We start from the raw sequence: 16,297 nt of genomic DNA, 5'->3' as shown, positions 1-16,297 counted from the left end.
GCCTTGTCTCCCCACTGCACTTTGAAAAGCAGTTCACAGGCATCTGACTTTTGATCTGGGTGGCAGCGAGGCTTGGCCACCTGCACTGTGCATGCGCTGTTACTGAGCTGGCTTTGTGCTGTCTGGTAACACAGCCATCCTTTTAGAATTGATGTGTGATTACGCTCATCTACAGTGTGAGTGTTCAAACAGAAAAACATGGTGGTGGCCATAGAGGCGACGGTGGTGGCAGCAGAAGGGGTGTGTGTGTGCAAAGGAGACACTCACCCTGGGTTTATGAAGTTGTCCCCACCTCCAGCAGTAAACGAAACAGGTGCTAAAGGCCTCCCTCGACCCACACACAACGGAGCAGGCAGCGGTGGGAAGGCAGGAGCCTGGAATTGTAAGATGTTGTTCGGGATGGTATATGTTAATAAATAGCCATTTACTGGGAGTGGGGCGGCTCCAGTACTTGTCTGTAAGGGAGGCCTAGGGCACCTTGCTTAGAGCTAACAGCTCAAGGCTGCGTTCAAAGAAGGCATTCACTGGTGGTGAAGGTAAAGTGCTCCCATCACACTGTCGCATGAAAGAACAGCACACATGTAGAGAGAAAGGAATGGCATACGAGAAAGGTAATTCAAGAAACAGGTCAAATTGTGGCTCACAATGGAGGAGAAGTAGAAGCTGCCTTTCTATTGTGATGAGATAAAGGGAATAAGTCTCGCGCACAGGGGCAGAGTGTGCCTCTGAGCGAGCACGCTTCCGTGTAGCCGAAGTGCAAGATGCCAAAGCTGCATGGTTTCAACTACACCGCACCCATGGAACTGTCATAGAACTCTGTAACTAGTCTCACTCATCCTTCCGAAGGTGATCAGCTGAGGCTTGTCCTGGAGGACCATGGTCCTGTGTGGAGTATGAAGGAGTCCCTAGCCCCCAGAGGCTATGAGTCAAGAGGAGAGGACAGGGTGAGGCCTCTTCCAGGTCGCCAGCACATGGTTACTCCCCAGTAGACATCTGGCTACCAATGGCCCATCTCTGCCCTGTTTTGTGTCAAGTGTGCATGTTTTAATCTGTGTGTGGATCTGCGCCTGCGGCTGGTGGAGGCGCACACTGGCTGAGTCCTGTCACTCTTGGTTTGGTGTTTTCTCTTTCAGTTTTGCTTCCTCCCTTGCTTCCTGTGGCTAGTTGTACCATACTGTAAGGAGGGAGTGGGAAAAAGGCTCTAGTGGAGAACTAAGATACGGGTACTAATCACATGCACGCAGTCATGTGACAAGGGGGCTGACGCTAGGGTCTTATGGGAAGTCCACAGCCCTGAAGGAGATACCACAGGGCCATGTGGGTAGGACCTGGGCCTGATGAGGAGAGGTGGATGTGCCCTTGGAGTATGAGGAAGGTAAGATCTGTGATTCTGACAGCCTGCTCTCTTGGGTTTGATATCCTCAACCTTGGGACTGTCCTCAGAACAGGATCCCTTTTCTGGAACATCACATCACATATATGACTTATCTGACTAGAGCCAATAAGAGCCAATGCGACTCCATACTATCACCTCAGATGGAATTAAGGATACCCAGCACCCTACCTCACATAAACCACATACATAGCTCTTCTCATTGAGTGTCACAGAGAAAATAAAGGTGGCAAGAGTTGGTTCCCACACAGTGACAGACCCCCTCAGAAGAGAGGTGCGAGTGGCCAGGAACAAGGTTCAGGACTAATGGCATCATTTGAGCCTTTAGATTACAGGGTATCTGATGTCAAATCTCTCCTTGGCCAGAGTGTGCGTGTGTGTGTGTGTGTGTGTGTGTGTGTGTGTGTGTGTCTAGTCTGGTTGGTGTTTCTGTCACTGATTTTCAGAACATTCTGCCCAGAGTGAATGGCAAAGGCAGAGCTCTACAGGGATGAGTATAACTAGTGCTGTGGATGATGAGTCACCCACAGGAGCAGGGACCTGGTCTGTAGGTGGGGCTCACAGGCGCAAGCTCCCTGGCATCTTGGAGATGATGAAAAGCAGGAACACTTGCATAGGGGTTGAGGTGACTTCTGTAGGAAACTGCTCATTGTGAATTGTGGAGGACAGATCAGCCAATCACACATTAACATATAAAAGAGGCAGTAAAGAGGCACAGAGGAGGAGTTGGGGTGTGGGGGGGGGGAGTCGGCCTTCCTCCTTAGGAGAGGGAAAATCAGCTGCTTGCAGGTGCTTAGCTCTGCGGAATCCTGGTATTGAGAGTTTAGCACTGCGGCCTGGGAGGGCCTACAAAGACGGCAGCGGTGGCTCCAGAGAAGGCAGGCTATCAGGGAAGGATCACAGGGTTTTATTTTTATCACCAGTAATTCATAATTTTCTAAAAATGTTTTGGGAATGTAAAATGTCAAGTGAAAATGTACACACCTAAGAAAACCCTCTTAAATATCTCTCTGGTGTCAGCGAGTGCTCTCCGTCTGTTTTCTTTTGTTTTTCAAAGCACTGATGGTAATGGAACTGCCACATGTTTACTGAGCCCCTTTTAAGTCGGTCCATGCATTGTCTCCCCTGACTGTCACAGTCTATGAGGCAGAGGCTATCGGAATCCCTACTTTATAAGCGAGGAAACCGAGGCACAGAGAAGATTCTGGCAAAAGGTTAATACTAGCAAGCAGTTAACTGAGCCCACAGCCTAACTCCTATACACACACCTACGCAGAATGTCGTTTTTAATAATTAAACAAACCTGGGACTGTTTTCTCCAGTGAGGATAAGGCCCCAGGTGATGTAGCTCTAGACACAAAAATACCATTTTCTTACCGTGATATTTGCCAAGCCCTGGCTGGCAGAGGAAGCACAGGCACTCCTGCTACGCTCTGTGGGTTTTTATTGGCTCCAATTAATGCTCAAAAGTAGCAGACCTGAAGGCTCTCCAGGAGCACGCTAGGAAGAGACTACTTTGGCACATTGGGACTACAGTGCACCCCAAGAGAGGACCTAGTGGGGTTCATTCTATGCTTTTAGTAGAGCCACCAAATATCATCTGCCCACTGTGAGGACACTGGTGGGCCACAGGGGAGGTACAGGGACTGCAGGTACACATGCTGACACTCACCAGTTCTTCCTCCCTCCCCCTGCCCCCATTCCCTCCCCCCTCAATCTCTCTTTCCCTCCCTCTCTCTCTTTCCCTCTCTCCCTTTCTCTCCCCCTCTCCCTTTCCCTCTCTCTTCCCCTCTTCCTCTCTCTCCCTCTCCCTCTCTCCTTCTTCCTCTCCCTTTCCCTCTCTCTCCCCTTCTCCCCTCTCTCCCCCTCCCTCTCTCTCCCCCTCTCTCTCTCCCTCCTCCTCTCCTTCTCTCTCTCCCCCTCTCTCTCCCTCTCCCTCTTCTTCTCTCTCTCTGGTGTTACTATGTAGTCTTGGATGCCTTGCACCTTGCTATGTAGAGCAGGCGGTTATCAGACTCACAGAGGCCCATCTGCCTCCCGACAAAGGCCCGCGCTACCACACACTTCAATGTATTTCTCAAAAGAAGAATGAAAACATGCCTTTGAGTCCTTCTGAAGGTGAAGTTAGTTCACACTGACCAAATACCTAACACCTGGTAGTACTGTACCCACTACCTAGGAAGGAGCATTGAGGCCACAAGGAACAGAGGGACAGCTGATCACATATACTAGCCAAGTGTTTATTTTTCAATTTATGTTAAAAGTGTGATCACTTAAAGGATTTGTTTAGTGTGCACTTGTTTCACAGAAGAAATGGACTCAAATAAGGTCCCAGAGCAGAGGAACTCAGCACTGTGACAACTGGCCAGTTTGCTCTCCTCTGCCACTGGTCGGTAAGAACTATTCTGAAGGAGAACTTGCCATCAGGAACCTCCTGTAGGAATGGTTCATCAGTTCCTGTTCCTGTTTACTCGGAGGAACCAGCTAGCCTCATAGCCTAGATCTGCTCCTCGCTGAAGTCCTTAGGGACCCTCCTCTTACCAACTGGGACAATGCCAGGTGGTTTAGGGCTAAATCAGATCTCAGGCATAGAGTACAATACAGGGGCAGATATACATGAGGACTTGCTCTGTGTGAGATATTTAGGAGTGGCAGCCTCGGTGGATCAGTGATACTAGAGCAAGACTCTGACTTTTTTTGATGTTTACTCTTTGGTTATTGTTGCTTGTCTTTTGAAGCAGCGTCTTTTCCCCACCTAGGTTGGTCTGAAATGACCTTTTCCCCTTGTGAATCCTGGGCCTGGCCTAGTGTACAGGAGGTTATTAGAAGAATCTGAATAGGGAAACACAGTTGTTCTTTAACTTGGTGGCAGCACTACCATTGTGGCCTTGAAGAGGCCACAGGACAAAGGCAGCAATCCAACTGATGAGCAGGACATTCAGTCACCCAAGCAGGGCCAAGATGGAAGCTTCCCCTTCTCGTGGCTGCGTGCACCTCCCCAGGTCCCACCTCAGAAGCCCGAGAATGGGCAGAAGCACAATGCTTTGATGTGGAGGAGGAACCGTTGATCAGGGGCTGGAGTAACTCCAGGCTGAGACACTGTGCACACCTGCCATCACTAAGGGAATGGAAGGGTGAGAGCAAAAGGGGAAGGAGGGATCCACTCAGGAGATGCAGCTTCTCCTGTGTGCGAGAACCAGGCGCACACTCCCACGGCCCTTCCTTACCATCCTGAAAGCCCTGCTGAACTGCAGACACTACAAGATCACCTAGAAGCCAGCACGGTGTCTGTGGCGGACTCAGGCCAAGGAAGAGTTGCTGTACAGCAGCATAAACATCTGGTCCTGGCCTATGTAACACAAGTCTGTCTGTTCTGAACACCATGTGTGTGCAGTGGACTGATCTTACACATGCCCTGACGAATCGTCTGACTGCACATTTGTGTGTTGTCTGTCACTTTACCTACACAAGCAGACCATGTGTACACGTAAACTGTGACTGTAAGGATAGGCGCTGTTGTCGTGCCCCCGGCGTGAGTGACTCACAAGCACACTCAGCGACATCCTACAAACTGTGCTGCGGGGCCCTGCATTTGCAACCGTCTGCTTTGCTCTTTCACAGGTCAGCTGCAGAAGATGCACTGCCAAGGCCCTGTGAAAGGAGTCCTATAAGCCACTGGGAGACAGAGCTCACTGTTGACGGAAGCACTCGGATAGTATGTATGGCAGCCATTGTCAAAGTACATGACACTGAGCTCATCGAACAGAAGCGATTTCCTGCTGTAACCAGACACCAGCACAGGTGATGCTTCTGGCAACTAGAGTTGTAACATGTCTTCCAACTTCACGCTAAAGGAGCTCCCAGACTACACTTTTGCTACATTCTACAGGAATCCAGGTATTTCTAGAAAAGACACTAGTAATGACAAAGTATGAATTATTATTTACTTCTTCAGAGGCGAGAGAAACAGAATCATAACTTCCTTTCTTTTTCAGTAAAAGTCTTGAAAATCTCAAATTTTATTATTTTTGATTCTCACCACTATTTGATATGATAAGAATCCCAGTTATAGGTGGTGGTGGCACGCCTTTAACCCCAGCACTAAGGAGGCAGAGGCAGGTGGATCTCTCAGGTCATGGCCAGCCTGGTCTACAGAGTGAGTGCCAGGACAGCCAGGGCTACACAGAGAAACCCTGTCCTGAAAAACAACAATAACAGCAAAAATAATCCAAGTTAAAAAGAAAAGAAAGGATTTCCAGTAAGATGCATAAAACACACGTGCTTGCTAGCGCACACATGGGCGTACACACAGGCAGAAATACTGGAGCCCCAGGTCTACCCACCCGAGGACAACCAATTACAATGACCAAATTTTGTGAGACTCAATGAGAAATCCATTCCTCAGCCCCAGTTATCACATGAATGGCTATTTGTTTTGTGGCTATTTTCATTATTATCTGAATCCCACTTTATTTAAAGTCTGTCTAGAGAGCCAGGAAATGAAGAGTCTGTCCCGAGGTAGCTTTCCATCTATGTCAAGAGAAAAGAAAAATTACTTTCCAGGAATCAGCTATGGCTTCATTCTGATGTCATGTTTTATATTATAATCCTGAATGGACCAATTTTCTCCCTTGTTTTCTTTCTTTGACAAGACGGCGTAGCTACATGAAAGAGAATGTCTGTTTGACTGGATCAGTTGCAATTTCACTAAACTAGACACATCAATATTTTCTGTATAACATTTTTTTGTAAAGCATTTTTAGTTTATGATTAAACAAACTGTAATTTATTTCCCTAATTTATCTCTTCCTAGCTGTTGGTGCTTCTGGAGTCCTCTTAGGAATCCACAAGGAAGAGTCAGAGGTGGAGGCCAGGCGGTTTCCCTGAGAATGAGGAATTTCTAGGGTTTATTTTAGTGTACATATTCTCTGTACACCGAAACACCATAAAAGCAAAGAAAGATGTGTTTGTATTTCCTGATCCCTGGGCTGTGCACATAGACATTAAATATTTACTGAAGACATGAATAAGTAGGGGAAAAGGGGGAAGAAAAGAGAGGAACATGAGGGAGGAAGGAAGCTAACAGAGGGCTGAGAGGCATGGGGGGGGGTTAGAGGCGCTGGGTCCTATAAACGCCGTCGCTTACTTATTTGGTCACTCTCATAGATGACTAAGTAGACACAGGCACAGCCTTTGGTAAAGATACACGTGGGTCCTCCTGTCTTCATGGCAGACTAGCCATTGCAAAGTAAGCTGGCACAGATTATGGATTTAAAAACAAAAGCTAAAACAACCAGGAATCTTTCTTTATTAGAATTCTCTGGTTTGTATTTGTGTTTGTTTCACAGAGTTTATCATATAAAAATCAACGGGCTTATTCATTCATAGGTAAACGCATGATTCAAAGCCATTGTCTTCCTTAAGGCATCTGTGAAGATGAACTGAGCTCAGCTTCTACTCTCTGTCAGAAGTACCTGTTGCCGAGAGATGAGGCTGCGATGCACAGTGTCAGTATGGACAAGGGATGTCCAGTGTAGGTTTTGCAGTTCCCTCCCTCAGTGCTGGGCAGCGATTGCCGTGTGAGCCGGGGATGGAAGGGAAGACCGAGCACCAGCAAGGGCCTGAGGGAGAAAGGCTGTGGTCCGCAAATGACCACTGAGCCCATCCCCTGAGAGACTCACTTTTGGGAAATAAGTCCCAAATAATGAAGTAGCTGGAAAAATGTTTGCATTTCCTCAAGCAGAAATCTACTGTTTGACATGTGGGATAGTAACTAGAAACAAAAACCTAAGCCACCACCCTGCACTTGGCTCCTAATGCCTGAGTCATAGCTCTGAGTGGAGGTGCTGCTCCTAATGCCTGAGTTATAGCAGTGACTGGAGGGGCTTCTCATGGTGTCTTCGCAGATATCTGCATGCCAGCGGTGTCTAGCGGAACACACTGTCCTATGTGCAACACCAGAGGATCTTCGGGCACCCTTGGCTCAGGTACAGCAGGTGCTGTCCATCTGAGGGGTTTTATCTCTGCACTTCCTTTAGACCTTCAGTGGTTCTCAATGGTCCGAATGCTGTGACCCTCGAATGCAGCTCCTCATGTTGTAGTGACCCCAACCATGAAATTATGTACTTTTATGCTTCATAACTGTGATCTTGTTACTCTTATGAATTGTAGCATAAATATCTGATATGTGACCATCAAAGGGGGGGTCGTGACTGCGAGGTTGAGAAAGGACAGCCCTAGACACATCCTGAAAGGAGGTGGCAAAGTGCTCTCGCATACAAAGGGAAGCCCAAGTGGATGGCAACCCTCAGGAAGCCACCTTGGCGCTGTGATTTCCCTCCAGAAAGCCCAAAGGCTGCAGAAGTGGTTGGGGTTCCCACCCTCTCTAAATGACTTGCAAATTTATTCAAACAACATATGAAAGGATGCTCTATCTGTTGAGACAACTGTCTGCAGTGTCCTGTACCAAGGGTGAGGTACATCAAGCAGAAACGTGGGTAGAAGCACATGGGTTTAGAAAGCCATAAATCCTTATTTGAATCTGCCAACCTGAAAGCTACCAAGAGCCAGAATAAACTATTTTTCCTAAATGCTACATCTGATTAAGCCATACCATGAAGTGACAGCTGAACTTTAACATTAATATGATACTATTTAAATAACCACATGATTTTTTTTTACACTAAAAATGATGAATGATTTCTGGACAGCTCAATCGACAGAAAGCAGGAGGACTCTTTAATGAGATTTGACAAAATGGAGACATATGCAGAAGGCTCGTTACAGCTCATATCGCAGGGGCCTCCCAGGGAGGCAGGAGGTGCAGCTCTCTTCCTTTTTATTGTCTTTAGGCACTGATGCATTCCTCCAGCTGCTAGTGCTCTTCTCTTTGGACTCTGAGTCTTTCTTAGGCCATTTATGCACTGCTCTTAAAGCAGGGGCCATGCAGGTTTTTGTTTCTGAGTTGGGATGGCGCCTCCACACTGGCTTGGTAGCATGCTGGGAACTGCCGGCTCTCCGCAATGGGGTCATGGAGAAATCACAGCAGCCCCAACAAGTAACAGTTAAGTTGGGTCTTACACAGTAAACTTTTAGCATGTTCCTGGCATGGATGTGCATGCAGAGAGGGCTTCATCTGTATTATACGGCTGTGAAAAGGAGAGTTTGCTCTTCCTGTGCTCACTCTCAACACTTGGGGTCCATCTAGCCACCCACAGTTCTATGCTGTATGACCATGGTAACCAGTCTTTTTCCTCTTTAGAGCATTAGTGTAAAATAGGTGTAGCACAGACTTAGACTATGACCCATCTTCATGCATTTACCATTTTAAATTCTTCCGAATACTTTCCCATCAGTCAAAGCTTAGTCACACATGCAGTACTTAAAATATTTGTCGTGGGCACACGTGGATTCAGCTTGCTCTGATACCTGCGACATTCTTATCAGTGTTAAACATCTACCTGAGTCACGCCATTTACCGAGCAGACTTCTCAGCAATGAAACAAAGAGCAGACCAGGTACCCAGCGTTCTCCGGATGATGGCAGGCCTGCACTCCCTCCATCACAAGTGAGAGGAAAGCCAGCATGCTCTTGCCATGGGCCTTCCTCAGGCTATAGAAAAATGCTTCTTGTCTAAAGTATTTTTTTTTCCATAGCTTGAGGTAGGCCCCTCAGCTCAAGCCTTGTCTCTAATCTGAATAACCCACTATATGTCTCTGACAAAAAAGGGTTAACATCAGTGCTCTGCTATTTCTAAAGGGTGTTGACCCAGCCTAGGAGGGAGGGGCAGAATCCCAGCAGCCTTAGTGAGAAGACTCAGTCCCAGTGGGAGGAAAACAGAGTTAGGAAGAGAGAAAATCAGATCACTCCCTACCTGGCTCTTACCTTCGCAACATCCCCGTCAGAATCCGGGAGCTCTTCCCCAAGTTTGCATCTGTTTCCCGAAGCTACGTGGGAAAAGCATGGTGGAAGCAAAGAGAATGGGATCAGATGACTCTGAAGCACCTGCTGAAGGATAACTGCGTTCCACAGGAGAAAAGCCAAGCAGTGAGAGGCCACACACAAGCAGACTCACGGTTCCTGAGACTAAAGACTACATGAGGGGATTCCAGGAGCTTCAAGATGGATAGTTGAACCAGATTTAAAAACAAATGCCTCACACACAGACAGGGCTTCACATTCCTGTGGTAATTAATCTTTAATATATGAGTATGTACAGTCTTAAAAAATATAAATGGAGATGAAATGAAGTAGAGGAAGGTGAGGGTCAGTATAATCAAAATCTTTGTTCTGAAAGATGGATACACTCCAAAATCTCCCTCAGTGGCTTTCTTTTCGTAGTCACGGAGTTAAATTTTCCTCGGGGGCATTCTGAGATGAGGAGAGGGCCGGCTGCTCTTTCCTTTATCTTAAGTCCTTGCTTTCTCTTCCTGCACTTGGCCACCTACCATACTGTCCTGAGACACACATCTTCATGGCTATGCTGTCACTGCCTTGTGTCCGTCCCAATGGCCTCTTGTCTCTGCCTTCTCTTTTATGAACGTGTAAATGACAGGATGCCTCACACTCACCCGTTCACGTGCCCGCTGTATCTTTTCTCTGTCGTGACTCAGGTTTTCCAACATCTCTTGGCCGATTTGCTCTATGTAAAAGAAGAGACAATGTAAGGAATGTTATCTTGAGTGCATGGAGACCACTCAACACCCCCCCAGAAGTACTAGAATGATCGCAGATATAGAACCAAATCAAAGAGGTATACCTTACATACCAGATAAGTTTTAATTAATGTATTTGAAAAATACAGTATCTGATAAATTTCCTGTCTTGCAGATGACTGGACGCCATTTAAAATCCAAGAAGCAGACTGTAGCCAACATGGTATCAATGACTTAGGGGTGATGTGACTTGTCCAAGGTCACTCCGGGAAATTCCTAGCGAGATGGAGGGCCTAAGTGTACTGATGAATTACTTCACCACTGAGGTGCACAGCCTTTGCTTTTATACTCCGAGAGTAACTTGGAGGGGTCCTGCCCTCTCTTACAGCCCTGTTTACTGACGTAAGTCACTAGCTATTTAGAACAACTGTGATTTCAATGAACTGAATTCTTACTTTTCTCACCTACAGCATTTACTGGTAGTGGGACAATCTCTTTGCCTCCAGTAGAGTGGAGGCAAGAGCTCTTTTATGTGCTATTAGCTGCTGTAGATTCTTGAGTCGAATCAGGTGAGGGATACTTCAACTTCCAAATTCTTAGAACCAAACACCACTCAGTGTGTTTGTTAAAGCCACACTGCTGACTGCAATGGGGGTTTCCCGACACCATGCTGTCATTTGCTTGGATGACCCTGGGCAGTCTCTCCTCTGACTACAGACATTTAACAAGACACTACATGTGACCCAATCTTGCGAATATACAGCTGTTTGAATGATTTTTTCCCCTAGTCCCATTCATTGTCACCAGGAGGTGCCTATCTTACAAAGAAAGAACCTTGACTTGACTTTGTTAGGACTGGGCACCATAGCTGCTCGGATACACTGTTGCACATGTACCCCTCACACTTTCGCGGCCTGAGAATGCCTTCCTAGCCCATGGTTTTAAACATCAAGTATTTCTTCTTAGATATATTTCAACTCTTTGCCATTGAGCTCATTCAGTTTATCCTTGAAGCACAGCTGTGTAGCACACAGGGCTCCTAGTGACCAAAGGAAGAATGGTGCGGGAGGCAACCGAACCTGAGCATCCTTCATCCTGGCTCTCTGTGAGACTATTAGAAATACTCCACTCTGCCATATGGTTTCTATTACTCTAAATTCCTGTGATCATTAAAACATAACAATTGTAATTAATTTGCAATAAAACTCTATGATATGTATGAGTACCACAAATCATTATTTCAGGAAAACACTATTACTTCCTATCAAAACAGACCATATAGTAACCCATGATTTCAAACAAATGGAAGAGATTACTGTTACTATGTCTAACACCTCAGTTAGTAATTATGGAAGAAATGAAGAAATGAAAGAATGAGATAAAGTAAAATGAAGTCTCGCAAGGTTTATGGTTCCTGCTCTGCTCTTCTACTCAGCCTGGAGAAGCAAGGCTGGAGAGGAGCTGCAGGACTCTCGAGAGCCCATTGGGTCTCTGGGGGAAAACTCTCCTCTGAACTGACCTATAGTCCTCCTACTCAAGGAACGAATGGACCAGGTGGTCAAGTGTCAGAGCCGTTCCTGGACTCGCAAGCCACACCCACAAACTTCTTGCTTCTGGGTGGGATGTGATTTCTTAGCTGCTATCTTATATTTTAATACATCAGTAAAGAAAATCCCAGACAGCTAGATTAGAAATGATAACTTTTATGGACAAGACACAAAGAGAGTAAAACTTGTGTGTCAAACAAAGAACATCAGAGGAGATTGCTTTTAATACAGTCATTTGCCAGATAGTATTAGATATTTAGGGACATTATAAGATGGTTAGTTTGATTTTTCTTAAATAATTTAAGATAAATGCACTCATCAACAACACTAGTGAAGCATTCGAGAGGGCTTATGAGATGGCTCAGTGTTAGGTCACTGCGTGCTCTTCCAGGAGGTCAGTTTCCAACACTCATGTGGCAGCTTACAGCCGTTTACCTGTAACCTGTCCCATGGATCAGAGGGCACCAGGCTTGCATGTGGCGCACAGACATGCATACGGACACAATACTTGCACACGTAAAGTAAAGCTAATAAATATTATTTGAAAGGAAGAATTAAAGTGCACAGACAGGAAACCATGGCAACTGTGACATGCCACGTCTACATTCCTCAGTTTCTTAAACTGTCTTGAGGTCTTTGGTAGGAACAGCTGCAATGCACTTACAGTGCAGTTTGAGACATGTACAGTTCATAAATAGCATCCTTCTGACCATTAAACATCTTGAGGTTAGGAAACAATGGGAAGTGCACAGTAAAACTGATTTCTGCATGTCAGCAAGACGTGATGAATGAATTCCTGGGAGGAAGACTTCTTTCCTGCCCTTCCGTCCTCTCTACAGAGATCTTGGGACTCGTCCTGGGGATATAGCACTCGGACATGTAAAATGAATTGTTTTTACAATTACACAGAATCAATCATGGAGTCAGCCCACAGCCCTTGCAAGGGGTCTTTGGTAGCACTGTGTGTCCTCCTCATCCTTTTGCAGAGTGTACAATAGGCATTCAGTGCTTTCCTGTCTCTGCTCGGAACTAAGAAGGAAACAAGGAACCACAAATCCAGCTAGACCCTTCCTGCAGGACCAGCCTGGCATCTCCATGTAGATAAGATCTGGACTGAGGAGTGCAGAGCTCAGAGAGCATCAAGTCTCTTCATTCATAAAGTAACAATAACATTTGACAAGCTGTGTACATCCATCATGAGGCAAACACAAGGGAGTCCATAAAAGAAACTAGACCTGTACTTCAGAAATGGATGAATTAAAATATTCCCTATGAACAGTTAGATGTGACTGAAGGTTACATCATACTACAAATGTAGCTGAAGAAAACAGTGCCTCGAATCTAATTCAGCACAAAATGTTCCATTTGATAAGTTCAAAATATATATATTTTTAAATTTTAGCCATTATGTTATGAGCCATACACTCTCCAGAAGGTACTGATTAGTCCCAAGCACAACTGTACTTAACTTTCTTTTTACAACCTTTGTTAAGGATGTGGTTTCCAGAAAATTATTTTTAAAAGTAAAGGAAGCCAGTTAAGTCTTCTTTAAATTGCCAAGAGGAGACAAAGTTATTTCCTGACACTGGAAAACTCCATTAGCAACCCAGGAGCAGTGAGAGGCACCCCAGGAGCAGTGAGAGGCACCCCAGGAGCAGTGAGAGGCATCCACAGAGCCCCAGCTGTTACTTACGTCTGTGGGCGCATATGTACAGAAGTGCACAGCAGAGCTGTTTAACAGCCATGGTGAAACATGTGATTCACGGACTGCAGAGACTGCCCAGAAGGTGAACGCATGATTCTTACCAACCATCTCCATTTGGGACAGGGGACTGGGGAACTTCTGGCTACTGAGTCTAACGTTGGGGAGAAAGCATGCTACTTTAGAAAGCAAAGGGGTATACACAGTGTCGCAGATCTGTCTCTCATTTGGAATGTGCCCTTGGACAATGGGTCTGCTCCTGTGCCCAGGCTCAAGGCTTCCACTCAGTACTGAAGACTCCTTGGAGTTCCTGACTCAGGGAAGGTGTTGTTTGGTTAGTTGTCTAGTTTGATTTGGTTTTCTTTTCTTTTACCATCTCTTTTCACTTGAGACTTAAGACGTGAAGGGCTTCGGTTTCTACTGAGATGGAGGAAGTGCCCGAATTCAGGACCCCTTCCAGGGAAACAAGGAAAGCCAGACACAAGAACTGCTAAACTCTGGGAGAAGACAAGTGCAGGAGATGCAATAAAGCTCTGGTGAATTCTAGAGATCCAAGCCCTTTGTACAAGAGAGAGTGTGAGTAACTCTTTGCTAGGGAAAGTGATTAGTCTGAGTACTGCTGTTAGAGACAAGAGGGAAGCCAGGCAGATCAAATGACCATAGAGACTTTTAGAGTACAGTGCACTATAGCTGAGCACTATGCTGCAGTTCAAGCTGCTTGAGCTGATCATTTCCCCTCAATATCTATATGCAGCAAGAAAGACGCACTAGAGGAGGCCAGGCTGGGAGAGAATTCCCACATATCATTATAGTGCTTGTATTCAACACACTATTAGAGACAAGTCTGTCTTGGTGTGGCCACAACACACCTGAAACTACACCTCAACCCGTGCTCAGATCAAAGGCTAAGCATTTATTTGTTTGTTTGTTTAATTTTTTTAGACAAAGACATGGTATGTAGTTTAGGATTGCCTCAAACTAAAATGTACCTATCCTTCTATCTCAGTCCCTCAGAGCTGTGATTACAGGTGCTCCACCATGCCTGGAGAGCCATCTTTTCTCTTAAAGCTGCATGAGCAGCACAGGTCAGGAACATAGCAGCCACAGATAAAGCCTGTCTGACAGGAGCTTCAGCTCAGCAGCACCTCCACTTGGATTCTGGAAGACGGACTGCGCCATGGTCCAGGCACAGCACAGCATGATGCTGTCAGAGGTAAACACACCCAGCAGTTTATATGCCAGTACCGGTACTGCTTCATGTACAAGACAGGCAGGAAGAGAGAAGAGTTAAGAGAAAGTGTCACGGATGCAAGCACACCAAGAGAGTTTACCAGACAGAGTTTTGGAGGTGATCAGAGAAGAAATGGGTTTTCGGGAGTTAAGAAGAAACTCGAGGGGCAAAGTGGGATTCCAGAGTGTGAAGAAACAGCCTCGGAGGTTAACCGAGCGCAGAGCAAACGGAAGACGCCTAACGATGGGTTAGCAGAATGGTCCGACTGTGTGAGTGAAGTGCACAGGACACACAGCTAGCTCAGCAGCAACACTGGCAGACACTTAGAACAGGCCTCTTCGCACGTCATTAGATGGCTCTTCCAAAACAGAGATTAGAGAAAATGAAAGAAAGAATAGCCCAAACTTCCCAACCTGCATTTTAAAAATCAACTAAAGATCAAAGAAGTTGAACTGATTAGAGGAAAGTAAATTTATAGAAACTATAACTAGTTGTAGTCAAGTTTCTCAAAACTAAAGGGAAATAAAGATATCTAGAGGGAACATGAACACATGCACACAGCACACATGCACGTATGCACGCACAGGCACGAACAACCTGGAGGCTACCCAGAAGGACAAAGGTTAAAGTTTTGTCAAAAAAAAATGAAGAAAATAGAACAACATTCCAAATTGCTGAAACAGGAAAAAAGCAAAACAACAAAATCCCCAAAACACTCTAGTAGCCTTCATCTAGCAAAAATGTAAAGTGAGGCGTGTGTGTACATGTGTGCGCGTGTGTGGGTGCGTGTGTGCATGCGTGTGGGTGCGTGTCCGTGTATGTGTGTGTGCGTGTGCATGTGCGCGTGTGTGCGCGCGTGTGTGCGTGTCCATGTATGTGTGCGAGTGTGTGCGTGCATGTGTGTGTGCGTGCGCGTGTGCATGTGTGTGTGTGGATGCGTGTGTGTACATGTACAACATGTGTTCACAGAACAAGAGTTTGAAGTCAGTGTCTTCCTCAGTTGTTTGCCATCCTACTTTTGACATGGGGGGGGGTGGGCAGGGGCTGCCCCTGGGTCTTGAAAGGTGGCTAGACTGACTGCAAGTGTCAGGAAGTCCCTGGACCCTCCTGTTGTCACCTTCCTAGCAACAAGATTACAGGTGCCTCCCACAATGCCCATTCCCACATGGGTGCTGGGAATCTGATCTCAGGTCCATATGTTTACACAGTAAGCGCTTCACTAACTCCTAAACATTATTTTCTTCCATCACTCTCTCCCTGCCTCCTTCTTCCCCACCTCTCTCCCTTGTTTGGGAAACAGGGTCTCATTGTGTAGCCCTGGGTAGCCTGGAACTCACTGTGTAGACCAGGCTGGCCTTGAACTTATAGCGATTTGCCTACTTTTGCCTTTCTCAAAGAAACCAAATTTTCTGACAACTAAGTAAGTTAGAAAATTGTTCCTCAGAAGGAAGTTATGGAAATTGTTAGAGAACGTTCTTTAGGCTGAACAAAAGTGATACCAGATGGAAACTAGGATGTGCAGAAAAGAATGATGAGCAGCAGAGATGGGAAAACCATGTATAAATAGAAGATATTTTTCCCATTATATTCCTCCAAAACAATGGTCTGTTGAAAATAAAATAACAGCATAAAAGCATATGCAGAAGCGATACACACAGTGCCAACTACAAATGTGAGAGAGGCAGAGAGAGGCAGAGAGAGGCACTCACTCAGGTTCTGAACCTGAGGATGAAAAGTACTCAGACGGAGTTACATTTGTGTTAATCTTGA

At 46.0% G+C, this 16,297-nt stretch overlaps 1 protein-coding gene across 8 annotated transcripts in view; it reads right to left on the bottom strand.

Moving 5' to 3' along the window:
- The window catches only part of Vti1a (vesicle transport through interaction with t-SNAREs 1A), a 306,273-nt gene that overhangs the window by 121,718 nt on the left and 168,258 nt on the right, over window positions 1-16,297 (bottom strand). For 4 of the 8 annotated variants that reach the window (XM_031390720.1, XM_031390716.1, XM_031390719.1 and 1 more), the window contains 2 exons: window positions 9,964-10,034; window positions 9,278-9,339 (listed from right to left, as the gene is read on the bottom strand). In XM_031390720.1, coding sequence (XP_031246580.1) covers window positions 9,278-9,339; window positions 9,964-10,034 — 133 coding nt within the window. Of the gene's footprint in view, window positions 1-5,550; window positions 5,924-8,108; window positions 8,542-9,266; window positions 9,340-9,963; window positions 10,035-16,297 lie in introns of those variants that run through there. The other 4 variants (XM_031390722.1, XM_031390724.1, XM_031390721.1 and 1 more) reach the window with 3 other exon arrangements.

Source organism: Mastomys coucha, unplaced genomic scaffold (assembly GCF_008632895.1).
Source record: "Mastomys coucha isolate ucsf_1 unplaced genomic scaffold, UCSF_Mcou_1 pScaffold21, whole genome shotgun sequence".
Taxonomy (NCBI): Eukaryota; Metazoa; Chordata; class Mammalia; order Rodentia; family Muridae; genus Mastomys; species Mastomys coucha.
Note: the sequence above shows the minus strand (reverse complement) of the source record. Positions and strands in the feature narration are given on the sequence as shown.